The sequence below is a fragment of the Heterocephalus glaber genome, unplaced genomic scaffold, assembly GCF_053883595.1.
Source record: "Heterocephalus glaber isolate CG9 unplaced genomic scaffold, H.glaber_assembly_v1.0 deba00001509, whole genome shotgun sequence".
Lineage (NCBI taxonomy): Eukaryota > Metazoa > Chordata > Mammalia > Rodentia > Bathyergidae > Heterocephalus > Heterocephalus glaber.
The window spans coordinates 40,355,150-40,369,955 of NW_028258325.1; the positions used below are offsets into that span (position 1 = coordinate 40,355,150).

General features: G+C 35.5%; 1 protein-coding gene across 5 annotated transcripts in view; it reads right to left on the reverse strand.

The window, feature by feature from the left end:
• Corin (corin, serine peptidase) overlaps positions 1–14,806 on the reverse strand; it is a 313,304-nt gene that overhangs the window by 262,932 nt on the left and 35,566 nt on the right. For all 5 annotated transcript variants that reach the window (XM_087187861.1, XM_004849762.3, XM_004849761.3 and 2 more), the window contains one exon: positions 9,079–9,279. In XM_087187861.1, the coding sequence (XP_087043987.1) occupies positions 9,079–9,279 (201 nt within the window). The remainder of the gene's footprint in view (positions 1–9,078; positions 9,280–14,806) is intronic.

The following is a 14,806-nucleotide window of genomic DNA, read 5'->3' on the forward strand; positions in this document are numbered from 1 at the left end:
AAGCCCTTTCCTCTGGGCTGGGAGCAATGTGATGGTGGCTCAGAAGCCCCTTCCTCCAGGCTGGGACAATATGATTAAATTATTGATATAGGCAACAAATGTAGAAAAAAATTAGAAATCATATATATTTACATGTCAACATACAGTTGTAATAGACATTTCAAAATAACATTCATGCTCCTCTCTGTTACAAAAGTGTTGATCTACCATAAAATACCATTACTTAATGTATCAATAAATAAGCACATATATGACTATATCATGAATTTCCATTTCTGATATTTTGATATAATGTCACTTTTTTACTTCTGTGTAATTTATTTTAATCACCAAAATATTATTTGGATAAAGCATGTATCTGCTTCGAGTAATAAGAAAGGTGTCCATGGCACAAAAAAGTTAAGAAACTCAGCCAAAAAACATCTTGTTTTTTCCGTGGTTGTGACACATGCACAGCAAGAGCACAGGTGTCCTAAAGGAGCATTTCTCAAGCTGAAGAATTGTCTAAGATTTTTCACAGAGTGAACATTTTGCAAGCATACATAAAGTTGGATACAAAACTCTGTATGTCTACATATCTAAAACAACTATAAAACTAATTTGTATGACTGAAATAGAAAAAACAATAAAACTAATAAAATTTAAATTATTTATATTAATAAAATGAATGTTGTCATTGTTCTGCTAAAACACCCTGAATGTGGTGCTGTCTGCCGCAGCATAAGTTCTGTGTTTGAGAAGCTTACTTTACTCTATTGCCTAGCTGAAGGAGTCTGTTGCAACTTTTTTCTATTTGAAATACTACAAAGGCATCCTTTGTAGAGGATACCAGATTCTTTGTTCTCCAGTAGAGAATATCAAGTCTGCTTCTGTTCCTTTTTCGATAATCACCAAATGTTTAAGCAGCACGGCTAAGCAACAACATAATCATAAATAGGATCTCCATAGGAGTATCTGTTCCATTAATCCAAGTGATCCAGAGGAGGCTTGCTTTTTTTTTTTATTACCTTTGAAATGAAAACATACAATTAAGAAATTCTTACAGAAAATTCTTGGCTCCCCAAAATACACTCTGTGGTCCCAAAGCTCCAGTCAGAAAATCTGTACAACACTCTGAAAGAATCATCAGGACACAATTCTCGAGCACATCTGAGCCACTCACCCATCCACATTTGCACATGTGAAACAGACTCTCATTCCAAGTTTAGCAGAGCTGACTTTTGAGTAAAACTATCCAGGGTTCTATTCTTGATAGGATTAGAAAATGTCAGGGGAAAAAGGATAAGAGTCTTGGTGTGATTTTGTATGGCTAATTAGACTCCCTCTCTCAAATTCCTCCACTGGACAGTTGTCTGATGAGTAAATCCAGGTAGAACTTCAAGACCTGGCTCTAATCCTTTCAGCTACATACTCTTGTAGAGGTCAATTTAACACTAATGGAAATACCACATGTTAAAAACACAAAACTAGGAGGAAAGAATAAAATTAGAGTATTAGATTGGTTGGTTAACTTCTACTCCTAGAGGCTGTGGGGTATATGCTTAGGGCATTTTGGTACATCTCTAGCTATCAGTGTAAATAAGTCACTGCTGTTTAGATGGCATCATTGTCATGATGCAAGTCATTTTCTCTTCAGAAAAGATACTCTCTATAGTTCATCGAGGGAAATAAAAAGAAAACTAGATACAAACTGAATGTCCATTATTAGGGGAATGGTTGAAATAAATTATGGTACAATGCCAGTATGAAATATTATTCAGTCATTATACCTATGAATTAGATTTAAGTCATTGCCTTGTAGATTAAATGAACTGTTCTCAAATGAGAAATAAATATATTTATAAATATATATATATTTATAAATATATATTTCTCATGTAGAAAATATATGTAATAAATATTATCTTATTTTTGAAAAACAATGCCAGAAAACCATATATATGTTTATAATATTATTATAATATATTACTTATAATACATTATAATATATATTATTCTGTATAAATGTATGTTTATATATTATTGTATGAGCATGAAGAAAGCTATAAAATCACATACATTAAGTCATTAACATACATGGCTTAACTAAAGGCAGGAGTAAGGAAGAATGGTACAGTAGGAGATGGGATGAAGGGATTTATACAAAAAAGAGAAAGACTTCACTTTAAAATAATGTGACATGTAACATGATTACATTCATGTTATTAAAAAGAAAATTTATGCCCATACTAGATGAAATGAAAAAGAACCAATAGAGTGGATAAGAGTAGCAAAAATGATTGGGGGGTTAGAAATACAGAATGGAAAAATGAGGCTCTCCAAAAATGTGCTCTTGCATAAAACCAGGGAGGACCCTGAAATTTTTTTTAATTAAATTTTTCACTAGTGAGGATTCTGGGAAGATGACAGAATAGGAAGCACCAAGAATCTGTCTCCTGCCTAAACAACGACTACACCAGCAGCACATGTCTGATGTAACTATTTTGAAGCTCTTAATTCTATTGAAAGCATGAAGCTTCCAGGAGAAGGGGAGATAGCAAGCTGTGATTAACCTCTTTCAGTTCTTAGTACAGGAGCAGGTACCCGCCCAGCCCATGGCAGGCAGCTGTCCATATCTTCCTACAGAAGCCTACAAATAGCTTGCAGGAACCAGGGTGGGCAAAAAGACTGTCCTCCAAATACTGAAGATCTGTATTTGGATCACTGATTGCTGCTTCTGAGCAGAAAGGTTCAGATAAAGCAGTGAGGGGTCCTTGTTTTTGCCCTTCTCTCATTATGACAAGTTCTATCCCTCCAGCTGAGGAGACTTCCAGGGGACTTCAATGGTTGATGTCCTTTTTCTATCCTTTATGTTTATCTTTTTCTCTTTTTGGGACCCAGATATGAAAGCTTAGCACATCAAAAATCAATTGTAAGGGCCAGGGATTTAGCTCATTGGTTCTGCCGCCTGCCTCACAAGCACAAGGACCCAAGTTCGATCCCCGGTACCAAAAAAAAAAAAATCAATTGTATGCATGGAGAAAATCTGAAAGTGATTATCTGTGCCCAAGATAAAGTACAATAAATAAATATATAAACAAAAAGAGTAACAAAAAACAGCACACTCTGAGGAAGGGGAGAATATGGATTCCAGTTACTACATTAATAGACTCAAATGCTCATTCTCAACAAAAACAAAATCACAAAGCATACATAGAAAAGAGAAACTATGGCCCATTCAAAAAAATATACATCAGGGCCAGGGATTTAGCTTAGTGGTTTTGCCGCCTGCTGTGTAAGCGCAAGGACCAGAGTTCGATCCCACGTATCAAAAAATAATAATAATAGAAAAAGAACTGAAGGCACATCTACTCAACAAAGATTTTAACAGTTTAAAAGATGGTCAAAAAAACTAAAAGAAGATATGAAAAGGGTCAAGAAAATTATGTGTGAACAAAATAATAATAAAGAGATTGAAAACCTAAAAAGAAACGAAAAAGCAATTCTGGAGCTGAAAACTATAATAACTAAAATGAAAATTTCAGGAGCAGGATTCAAAGGCAGATTTGAAAAATCAAAAGAAAAAAATCAGGAAGCTTGAAGTTAGGACAATGGAAATTTCTCAATCTGAGGGACAGAAAAAGAAAAGTACTGAAGGAAAGTGAACAGAGTCCAGGAGATCTGTGACATATCATCAAGAAATTGAGGGAATTTCAGAAGGAGAAGAGAGGAAGGGCTATTGAGAGGATCTGAAGAAATAATGACTGAAAACTTCTGAAATTTGATTTAAGTATGAATATAAACATCCAAGAAGTCCAACAACCTCCAAGTAAGATGAGCTCAAAAAGACACAAAAGCATTCTAATCAAACTTTCAAAAGATGAGGACAAAGACAGTCTTGAAAGTAGTAGGAGAGAGTTATTCACCACTTTTATGGTTTGGATCTCAAATGTCCTATAAAAATGTGTTGAAAGGTTTGTTCCCATGCAGCAATATCCAGAAGTGGGGCTTTGGGGAAGTGACTGGATCCTGGGGGCTTATTGAACAGATTATTGGTAGGTGACAGAAACTGTAGGAGGTAGAGCCTAGGTGGAGAAAATAGGTCCCTGGAGGCATTTTTCTGGAAGGGTGTATCTTACCCCAGCCCATTCCTCCCTGTCACCTGCTCTATGCCACTTCCTCCCCCTCCCCTGCTTCCTGATCAGGAGGTGAGCAGCTTTTCTCCACCATGCTCCTCTGGCCATGATATTCTACCTCACCACAGGCCTAGAGACAATGGAGCCACCTGACCACTGACTGAAACCATAACAGAAAAAATATAACCTTCCATTAAGTTGATTTTCTCAGGTATTTTGTCATAGCAAGCTTTCCAATACAGTCACATATAACAGATCATTAATAAGATTATCTGTGGATCTCTCCTCAGTAACTTTAGGGGCCAGGAGGCAGTGGGCTAATAAATTTAAAGAACTAAAAGGAAAGGACAGTCAATCAAGAATTCTACATATTTCAAAATGCTTCTTCAAAATTAAGGAAGAAATTAAGACATTTATAGATAAAGGCTGAGAGTTAGTTACCACTTGTAAGAAATGCACTAGGGAGCTAGTTAGTTAAAATGAAAGGACACTAGACGGTATCTAGAAACAACGTGAAATAGTAAAATTTAAGATAAATACATGGGCAATTATAAAAATTAGAGTCATTATAGCAATGGTCTGTGATCACACATTTTGTTTTTTGCATGATTTAAGAGGCTAATACACTTTAGGAAGCAATTATTAGTCTAAAAGCTAGTGGCTAATGCATTTCAAGGTACTATTAGTTTATGATTTGGGTCACACATGCACAAAGATTTAACTCTGTGATATCAGCAACCTAAAGGGTGGAGTAAGAATAGAGTTATTTTTGTGCATAATTGAAGTCAAGCTGGTATAAATTCAAGGTAGAGTGTTACAACTTTAGGATATTAAACGTGATCCCCATGGTAATCACAAAGGAAATAGTTGTACAATATACACCAAAGGAAATGAGAGATGAATATAAATGTTTCACTACCAAAAAATTAACCAGATACAACTAAAAGAATAGAGAAATATAGGAAATGAGGAATAAAAACTCCAAAGCATATAGAAAACAAAGAACAAAATGGCAGAAGTACTTCTTTATCAGTAATTACTTTAAGCATAAATGGCTTAAACTCCCCAAACAAGAGAGGTTGTCAGAATAAATTTTTTAAAAAATATAATTCAACTGTATACTGTTAGCAAGAGACTTTATTTACACCCAAAGACACAAATAGATTGAAAGTGAAATGATGGAAAAACACATTAACATATAAATTTCAATGGATAGACAGGATGGCTAGTCTAATATCAGAAAAAATAGACTTTAAATCAAAAAAGTTTAGAAGAGACAAGGACATGACATATCAATAAAAGGTTCAATTTGGCCAGAAGAATACAAATGTAAATATTTATATACCTAGTGACAGACTGTCCAAATACAAGAAGCAAAAAGTGATAGACATAGAGGGAAAAATAAATAGTTCTACAATAATAGTTGGAGACATAAATACCCACTTCAATAATGGATAAAACAATTAGAGAAAAGATAATTAAGGAAATAGAGAACACAATTATACTTCTAGGTAAAAATAAAGAGAATTGAAATCATATGTTCACACAAAAGCTTATACATGAACACATAGCTGTATTACTCATGATAGCTAAAAAGATAGAAGGAACTCAAGTACCCATCAATGGATAAACAAAATGTAAATATCTGTACAATGATACAATGAAATATTATTCTGCACTAAGAAGGAATGAGGTCTTGATACATGCTATATAACATGGATGCATATGAAAATGTTATGCTAAGTGAAAGAAGCCACATACAAAGTATAAAAGATTCGGAATAAAGGAATCTATGCAGACAGGAAACAGATTAGTTTAGGCCAGGAGCTCCAGGAAAGGGGAAACAAAGAGCAAAGAATATCACATTTCTTTTTACAGTGATCAAAATATGATGGTTGCACAGCTTGTGAATACATTAAAAACTACTGAATTATACACAATAAAAAGGTGAATTTTATGGTATGTGAATAATATCTCAAAAAGTTATTTTAAAAGAGTGAATGAATGAGAAGGATGGTGCATTTTCATCTGAAGCAGAAGATTTAGGAGCTAGTTATCAAAGATGTGACAAAGGGGCAGAACAAGGTAAGCTTTCCATGTACCAATCCACTATCTTGTCACTCTAATTCCTGATCAGAGTATGTAGGTTCTTTCAGTCTGTACCATATTATCTGTGACCCAAAATGTATTGGCTGGCCAGAGTTTTCTCCTTTCCTTAAAGTTCAAAATATACTTAAATATTTATAAAATGTATAGGAAAGAAAAAGTAAAACTTAAAACCCAGATATAGGGTGCAACGTAGGAAAACAATCCTTGCTGAAGCAGCGTAAAAGTGAGCTGTGGGGCTTTCTTTCTTTTTCACATTTTGTTTGGTTTTTAAAATGCAACTTATGAAAACTTTTTAAATAACAGATGTCACATAAAGTTCATTTCATGTTCATAAAACCAAGCTGTGCTACAAAATATAATACTATGGTTTTTCTGGTTAAAACTTTACAAACTGCAAGATGTTAAAGCTCCACACACATCCCTGCAAGGAGGAAATTTCTTAGTAAAAGACTACTTCCTGCTTGCTTTTGTTAGGGCCCCATGCCCTGTTTTCCTACCCAAGAAATCGAGATAGGACAGAATGTCTGGGCCAGAGTATTTTGGAACTGAAGTAGATTTAAACAACTTTTACATATGCCAGGAACTGAAAATATCTTAATTGGAGAATAATACATGGGTAAAGAGATAAAAACAAGTTCTCTGCTGCAAGGTAATACAAAAAAAATTACACAGTACTTTTTTAAAAAATTGTTTAAATAAATATCAAGTGACAAAAGTATGATCACACATCACTTACAAAAGTGATAAATGACATAATAAAAATTTTAAATATACTTATTATTCATTCAACTAATTTTTTATCATGTACTATACACCAATAAAAACAGACTACTTCTACTCATCTGGAGCTTAAAATTTATTCAGTAACACTCTGACTAGCCCAAGAAAGTAATAAAATTACATAAAGAAGTATGAAATACTTGAAAGAGCACTGACCAAGGAGTCACAAGATCTGAAACTCAATTCTGTGTCTACCAGTTACTAAGCAAGTGATAACTGGATATGTCAACTAAATTTCATACCTCAAAAACTGGTATTCCTGTCCTGAGAATCTCATCAGTTAATTATAAAGACCACAAAGAAAATATTCAAACATGTCTTGAAAACTATCAAAAGCTCTATTATCACAGGCTAGCACTATTAGTAAACTGTATGAAAAATCATCAAATACCTTGCAATAAATAATTTCAGTTAATGTGGACAATATATTGAGAGTCTATGCGGACAGACACTAAAACTCAGTACTAAATATCAAATATATTAACAACATGGAATCACACACATTCAAAGGCTTCAGCCTTTTTCATTTAATCATTATAATTTCACTTGAATTTCCTCTAGATATCATATTATACTCATATGCTCAAGCAATGTGCCAGCCAGAGGAAGAAAAAAGTGAGTCGATCAGACTTCCATCAAATTTCCAAACTAAGCAATAACCACCATATGTTTCTTTATGCTGCAGTGTATGTTTGTCAACCTTATCTGAATCTTTACAAATGACAGAATTTTCAAGCTCTAAACAAATCCACTTAGTAGAAGAAAATAACAATTGTAATTGCAACCACATTAACTCTGCTTTTTTTTTTTATTATTTCTGCATTTGCGATGGAAAACACTGTCCTTAGGAATAATGAAGTGCTTAATACATGACCAAAATATAAAACCTTAAAATTAAACTCATGAGGAAAATAAATTTAACTTGGCATAATTCTGGTTTGCAGATAATGAACCTGTCTCCCTATGAATCTGTGGTGAATGCTAAGCATCAGAAATAGTTAATACATATAAGGGCTTGATGAAACAATGGAATCCAGGCAGTCTGTCTTTTGGAAGCTGGAGAAATAGAATAATCCTGCAAACATATACTGTGATAACTAAAAGGCAACTTAGTCCTTCCTTTCCTGGCTCAGAATAAAAATACTCCATCCCAGACCTAAGATGTGATATCTCACTGTGGGTTTCATGAACAAGAAAGGAAAAAAAATGACCAGGATGGGTGGGCTTTGTGTAATTTCCAATCATATAAACTTATCTTCTTATTAAGTGGCAAATAAGAGGCAGAACAACTGTGGGAAAAGGTCTCAGTCTATCATCTCTGTTTGGATCGTAGCTGAAGTTCCTTGCCACTTTCCACACAAACCCACTCACACCAAGCAGTCTAGAAGTTGAGTGATTATTCAAGATTTGAAGGTTATCAAGGGACAGAGTCACAGTCCAGACTATGATGTCTGCCACCATATCACTGTCTCTCACCCCCAGGAATTTTTCTCCCAGCTCTTTTTCTGTAGTAACAAATCCTTTCATTTGTCCTCCTGCTGAAGAGTTTTACACATGCCATTTTTCTCAAGGTGTGATTTTCAGTCACCAACATGTAAACTAACTTTCACAGCCAATTAAAGAGGGGGGAAAGGGAAGCAAGATATGAAGAGCACATCGATAGCTCAAAAGCAAATAGGGGAATGGCCCCATTAAACCACTTGCCATCCATTATGTAATGGGGATCTCTCCTGCAAGGAACCAACAACATAAGTAACTTAACTTACTAACCTAACCATCTCAAAATAATAACTTTAAAACATCAGCATGAACTTTCATATTAAGTAAGCAGCATAGTTTTTATATCCCAGACAGGTTGAAAGGCTTGGTCACAGTCTCATTTCTTATCCAGTCCCTATCTGGACAGCGGAACCACTGGCATTTCATGGGTAAGGCAGGGCACTTGCCCAGGCTTTCCAGATTACTGGAGCTCCGCGGATAACAAGGAATTCAGAGGACTGGTTGCAGCAATTAAAAACCTCCCTGTGGCTTCAACAGACATTAAAGGCCATTCTCATTCAGTACCTCAACTTACTTGTATTCCTGTGATGCTGGTCCCCACGGAAAGGAGTTTCCATATCCCAGGCTGGAAGGTGTTGAGTGGGTCGAGCAGTAGGTGTCACTGTACTCTCATTATATACTGTATTTATAAGAATAATATCAGGGACTTGGACTTCACCATCGGTTACCAAAGGTTCACTTTTATTTGATTTAAAATAGGTCGTTTTTAATGTTCCTGGGGGCAGAAAAAAAAAACAAATTTTAAAACATTACTAGAGCTGGTCCTGGTGGCACACAGTTGTAATCCCAGTACTTGGAAGGCTGAGGCAGGAGGATCTTGAGTTCAAGAACAGCCTGAGCTAAAAAAAATATAGATAAATAGATAGATAGATAGATACATAGATATACATACATATATTAAGAAACCACTAGAGTTGCTTTCCTATGTTCCATTCCATAGAGGCAAACACAAAGAGCAAGTTAGTGGCCACTACAACACCCTCTTTCACAAGGACAGCCAAGAGAGTTTCTCTGCTACCATAAATCACACAGCCCTGTGGAAAAGGATAACTCTCTTGAGAACTTCAGGTTTAGAGACTGAATATCCCACCTAGATTTCCTAGGATTTTACCTCACTAAAAAAAAAAAAAAAAAAGTAGCAAAGCATACAGTGTTTCCTCCCTACTTGCTCAGTGTCTTAATTTCACCATGATGTGTACTCTCGGGACCCAGGACAGTTTCTCAATTTCACTCATCACTGTATTCCATGGGCCCAGGGTGCATGCTCCACTAGCTCGGTAGTGTATCTACCTCTAAAGGAGACAATATGCCTGCTTTCAGCTTTAATCTCCCCCAGTTTGCACTAAACTTCAGGGAACTCTACAGAACATATAAATAAAAATAATAGAGCTCAGCTATTCACCAAGATTTCAATCATAGAGATCAACAAGCACAAAATAAGAGGAGAAAGTAATGCCCAGAAGTTATAAAATATAATTCTACGAAATAAAAAATTGTCATTAAACTATTATCAGCTGGCTACTTTAGCAATGTATCCATCTAAGCAGACAAAACAAACTCAAATCTGAAAATATTGAGAGTCATCTAGCTTTGTCTTTAGGTAGAAGCTTTAAAACTTCCAAAGAGAAGTTGTACATTTAACCCAATCAAAATAGGCTGCAGACTGTGTTTCCAGAGCGCAGCATTATAGTTGAGCATGTCAGTGAAAATAAGTGACTGTGATATTGATTCATCCATAGAAATACCAAAGGGAGATTTTTTTTTCTCTCTAAAACCATTTACAGTGAATGTTCTAATTGGCTCTTGCTTTTCTAAACAGACCCATGGGCCATTAAAAGCAAAAGAAATATAAATAAAATGTTTAATATCAGGCTATGGAAAAAATCTCTCTACATGTGCTTGACACTTGGAAAACATTAACTCCAAATCAAAATAGAAAAGCAGCTGTTTTCTAGCTGACTAAGGTCAACAATTTCATCTGCCAGAGGATTCTAAATAAAACTTGGAGCACAAGAGCTAAATCCGACCGAGAGATACAGGTAACACACTCCCAGAACTGTATGATTATGAGTAAGTATCAAATGCACTGGGTAAAATGAAGAAATCATTTCATTGTTTTCATTTTCAAACAATTTTGAATGTGATAATATTGATTATAAATGAAATACATTTTATTCACATAGAAAACTTTATTAATCCATTACATATAATTTCATTTTCATCTATTTGTTAGTCGCCCTCTCCCTCGGTTATTTTGTCATAAAGAGATTTCTCACATAATATGATATTTCTCTAATGTGGCTGTAATGAATATATAAAGCCCATTAAGTCGATTTATTTATCATGCTAAACCTACCAATCAGCCTCCATCTAGGTCAGCAACTCTTCACATTTATACACCAGAGCAATTCTCTTAAAGTGAGTCCTCATCTGAAATATTTCAACAGTTGTTCTTAGCATTTTCTTTGTAATAATTAGCCTTATTAATAACCTCTCCTTTATCTTTTTCAACCTAACCATAGTGGTAAAAATGGTAATAGCATCTGTTTACCCTAAGCAGCCCTTTGAAACACTGGCTTTTTTAGAAACATTGACTTGGATAATGACTTTCTTAAAAAGAAAAGGCAGCTTCCTTGCTCTACAATGCTATGTGTCAAAGTAATTTGGCGAAATGTAGAGAAAGATAATATAAAATAGTCGCTGTGGCTAATGTTTCTAAAGTATGAGGAAATGGAGGACAGGAAAGAGGTGGGAAAAAAAGAGAGACAAAAAGCCTAACGAACATGTTTTAAGGCCTGAACTCACTGGAAAATTTGTTTTCAAGCATCTCTGGAAATTGACCAACAGCCAACACAATTAGTCTTCTATTATGAATTCTTTAAATGCACAAAAATTAGAGGTCAGGAAGACTAAATACTGTTAGCCTGAACCATGGTGAGCTATGTGAGATGCTGAAAGCTACTAGCCCAGAGTAAAATGTTCATTCTTCTAATGTCACACCATTATTTTCTACACTCCTGTTTTTATGAAGCAGTGATTAAAAGTGCAGGTTCAATAGCCTAACTACCCAGGTTTCAGTCCCTTATTAGCCTTCAAACATTGACCAAACTCTCAACTGCCATGAAATAAGGAAAATAAAAGGAATTTTCTCATGAGGTAGTTGTTGGGGGGTCAAACTCGCCAGCACCTATGTAAACACTTGGAAAAGCTCTTGGCACACAATTATTTCTCAATAGCCGTTAGTTGTTACTAAATGATAGTAACAATAGTAAAATTGCCTTCCTCAGGGCTGCTGAGATAACTCCTAAGTAAATAAATAACAATTTCCTTTTTTATAAGTGTTTCTCAGCATCACAAAATGGCTAATTTTCAAATGTGAATCACTTAATCTACATTTTGAAGTAAGAGATCTGTAAATTTCATTCCAAAGTTATTGGTAGAAGGTCAACTGTATCAAGGTTATATGGCTCCAAAGTGTTTTGGCTCTACAAAAGAACATTTTAATTATGTTTAAGAAATAATCTATAATTCTAATGATAATAGCCAAACTTTAAAGCCACCTTACAATGAATATTGGGTACTGTGATAGGCAGAATAATGTTCCCCCAGAAAAATCCATGTCTTTATTCCCAGAACCTAGGACTATGCTACCTTACATACCTTACATGCAAAAAGGATGTTGTAGATATAATTATGTTAAGGATCTCCAGATGGGGAAATTACCCTAAATTATTCAGGTAAGCCCAATGTATTCACAAGGGTTTTTATGCACAGAAGAGAGAACTAAAAGAGTATGTGTCAGAATCATGAAATATGAGAAAGACTCAAAGGGACATTGCTTGTTTTGAAGAAGAAAGAGGCCATAAGACAAGGAATGTACACAACCTTTAGACACACACAAAAAAGGAAGGAAATGGATTGTCACCCAGAACCTCCAGAGTGAACACCTTAATTTTCATCTTGTGAGACCTAATTTGGACTACTGATTTTCATAATTCTTAAGACAGTAAATTTGTGTTTTAATCTACCAATTTTTGGTATTAGAAATAGGAATAGCAATAGGAAACTAATAAGTGAAGCTAAATGTCTTCACTGTAGGCATTAACTGAGTTAACCTTCCAACAAATCTATGAAATGGGTGACATAATTAGTCCCTTTTCAGAGTTTTAAAGAGAAAGCAACTGAAGCTTACTAAGAGTAATTAACTCGCCCAAGAATTTGATTGGGATGTGACACACAGACATATATACACATTCCTACACACTTCATATCTTGACAAAGAATATAGTTCTTTTTAAAATGAACCATTATATGCTTGCAGAATTTATCTTCCTATGATGTGATTTTAAAATTAATTCCTTATCTTTGTGTCTGTAGCCATGTGTAACACATTTACTTTGCATTATCTATGTGCCAGGAACTTCATACTTACTCTGCTGAAACACAAAATTTAGTAAAAGGTTCTTAACATCAAGATGTTTATATATTAGTTCAGAGAGGGGGGCATGAAATGTAAAACATATAAACCATGTTGTGATTGCTTGGAGGATGATATGCAAAGGACAAGCTTGTGACAAAGAAGTAGAGTAGAAGTTGCCATTCCATTTGAGATCAGGAAAGCTCTCTTTGGGGGAACAAATTTAAAATAGGATTACATATTTGCTAGTTTGAGCAAAGTATTTGTAGGCAAAGGAGTTTGGTAATAGTGAGTGGAACATTTTCTAGACAGAACAAAGAGCAAAAGATGCAGAAAAGTGTAGGACAAAGTATTTAAACATGGGTAGCAAATGCGGGACTAATAAGAGAAAAGGCTGGCAAGTAGTAGAAGCCAGATGTGAATGAGAAGTCTTGTTAAAGTTTTGGAACTTATTTTGTTGTAACAAAGATCTTTTGAAGAGCCTTAATTCAGATGGAGCTTTATTAGATCACGGTGGCAGCCAGCAGGTGATGTTCAAAATGGATCAAGCCAGTGATGAAAGACTTTTGTGATATCCAAGTGAGAAAAGAATGAGGCCTTGCATCAAACAAAAGCAATAAGAGCAAAGAAAGCATTGGAAGAGCTCTTCCAGGGGCAAAAACAATAAGGACAAGAGGAAAAGGGTTTTCAAAGGATTCCAAGATTTCTGATTTGAATGACTGTAAGAAAAAGGGCTCCCATCTGTGTTAAGTGTGCTCCTCATTAGTGCTGTTCAACACATGTTGCAATTCTTCTCTCCTATTCTAATGGGACACATGGTGGGACTGTACACACTGGCCTTTTGAGTGGGGCCTTGCAAAAAGTTCAAGGTCACAAGCAAAACTAACAAGGGCTGCTTCTAGAGAGAGTGGCACTTATTTTATTGCTGATACAAGAGCTTCCAGAGCTCTGGCACAGTAGCCATGAAGATGGGGCTGGTCCTTTAACTTGGTCTCTAAAGGACCTCAATCAACACAGCCCCTGCTGTCTTGCAAAGGACACACAGCATTCAAGAGAAATTAACCTTTGCTGTTTTTAAGCTACTAGTGTTTGGGGATTGTTTGTTGTTATTGATACACAGCAGAATCTAGCAGACTGATACAATAGACAATAGGGAATGAAGAATAGGTTTGTAGGAGCTTCTTTTTGTTGTTATTATTATGCACATATTGAATATAAGTGCCTGTGAAACTTATAAGGGGAAAAAGCCCAATTCTAGAGCAATTTAGAGATTCTAGAGATTTCTCTTGAAGGCCTTGGTAGACTCCCAAATGGGCCCCTTCCTTGTGCTCCCAGGGCACACACTGCTGACATGCAGCACATGGGCACCCTGGTAGGATTGTCTTTCTTAAGCAGGGCTCTGTCTCCAGTACTCAACAAGTGCCTAGCACCAGTGCTGGCCTCAATAATTATTTGTTGAATATATGAATGATAAATGAATTGATGGAAATGGATGGGGAAAGGTATTAGAGCAAAATCAGAAAAAAACATTAGGACAGACACCCTGACGACAGTCAATGGATAGGTAGAGAAAGATGAGTTTAAGGAAACTAAGAGCGACTAGAGAGATAGAAGGGACTCTAGAAGTCATCAAATGAAGGCCAATTTGCAGAAAACCTCAAAGGGGAGACAAGTCAACACCAAGAAGATGAAATCTGGATGGCACACCTGAGTGGAAGAAAGCATCGCCAGTGGCAACTAACAATAAACGGGAGTAGATGCAAACAAACACAGAAAACATTGGCTCCTTGTTTTATTTATTTATTTATGTTTTGAGACAGGGTCC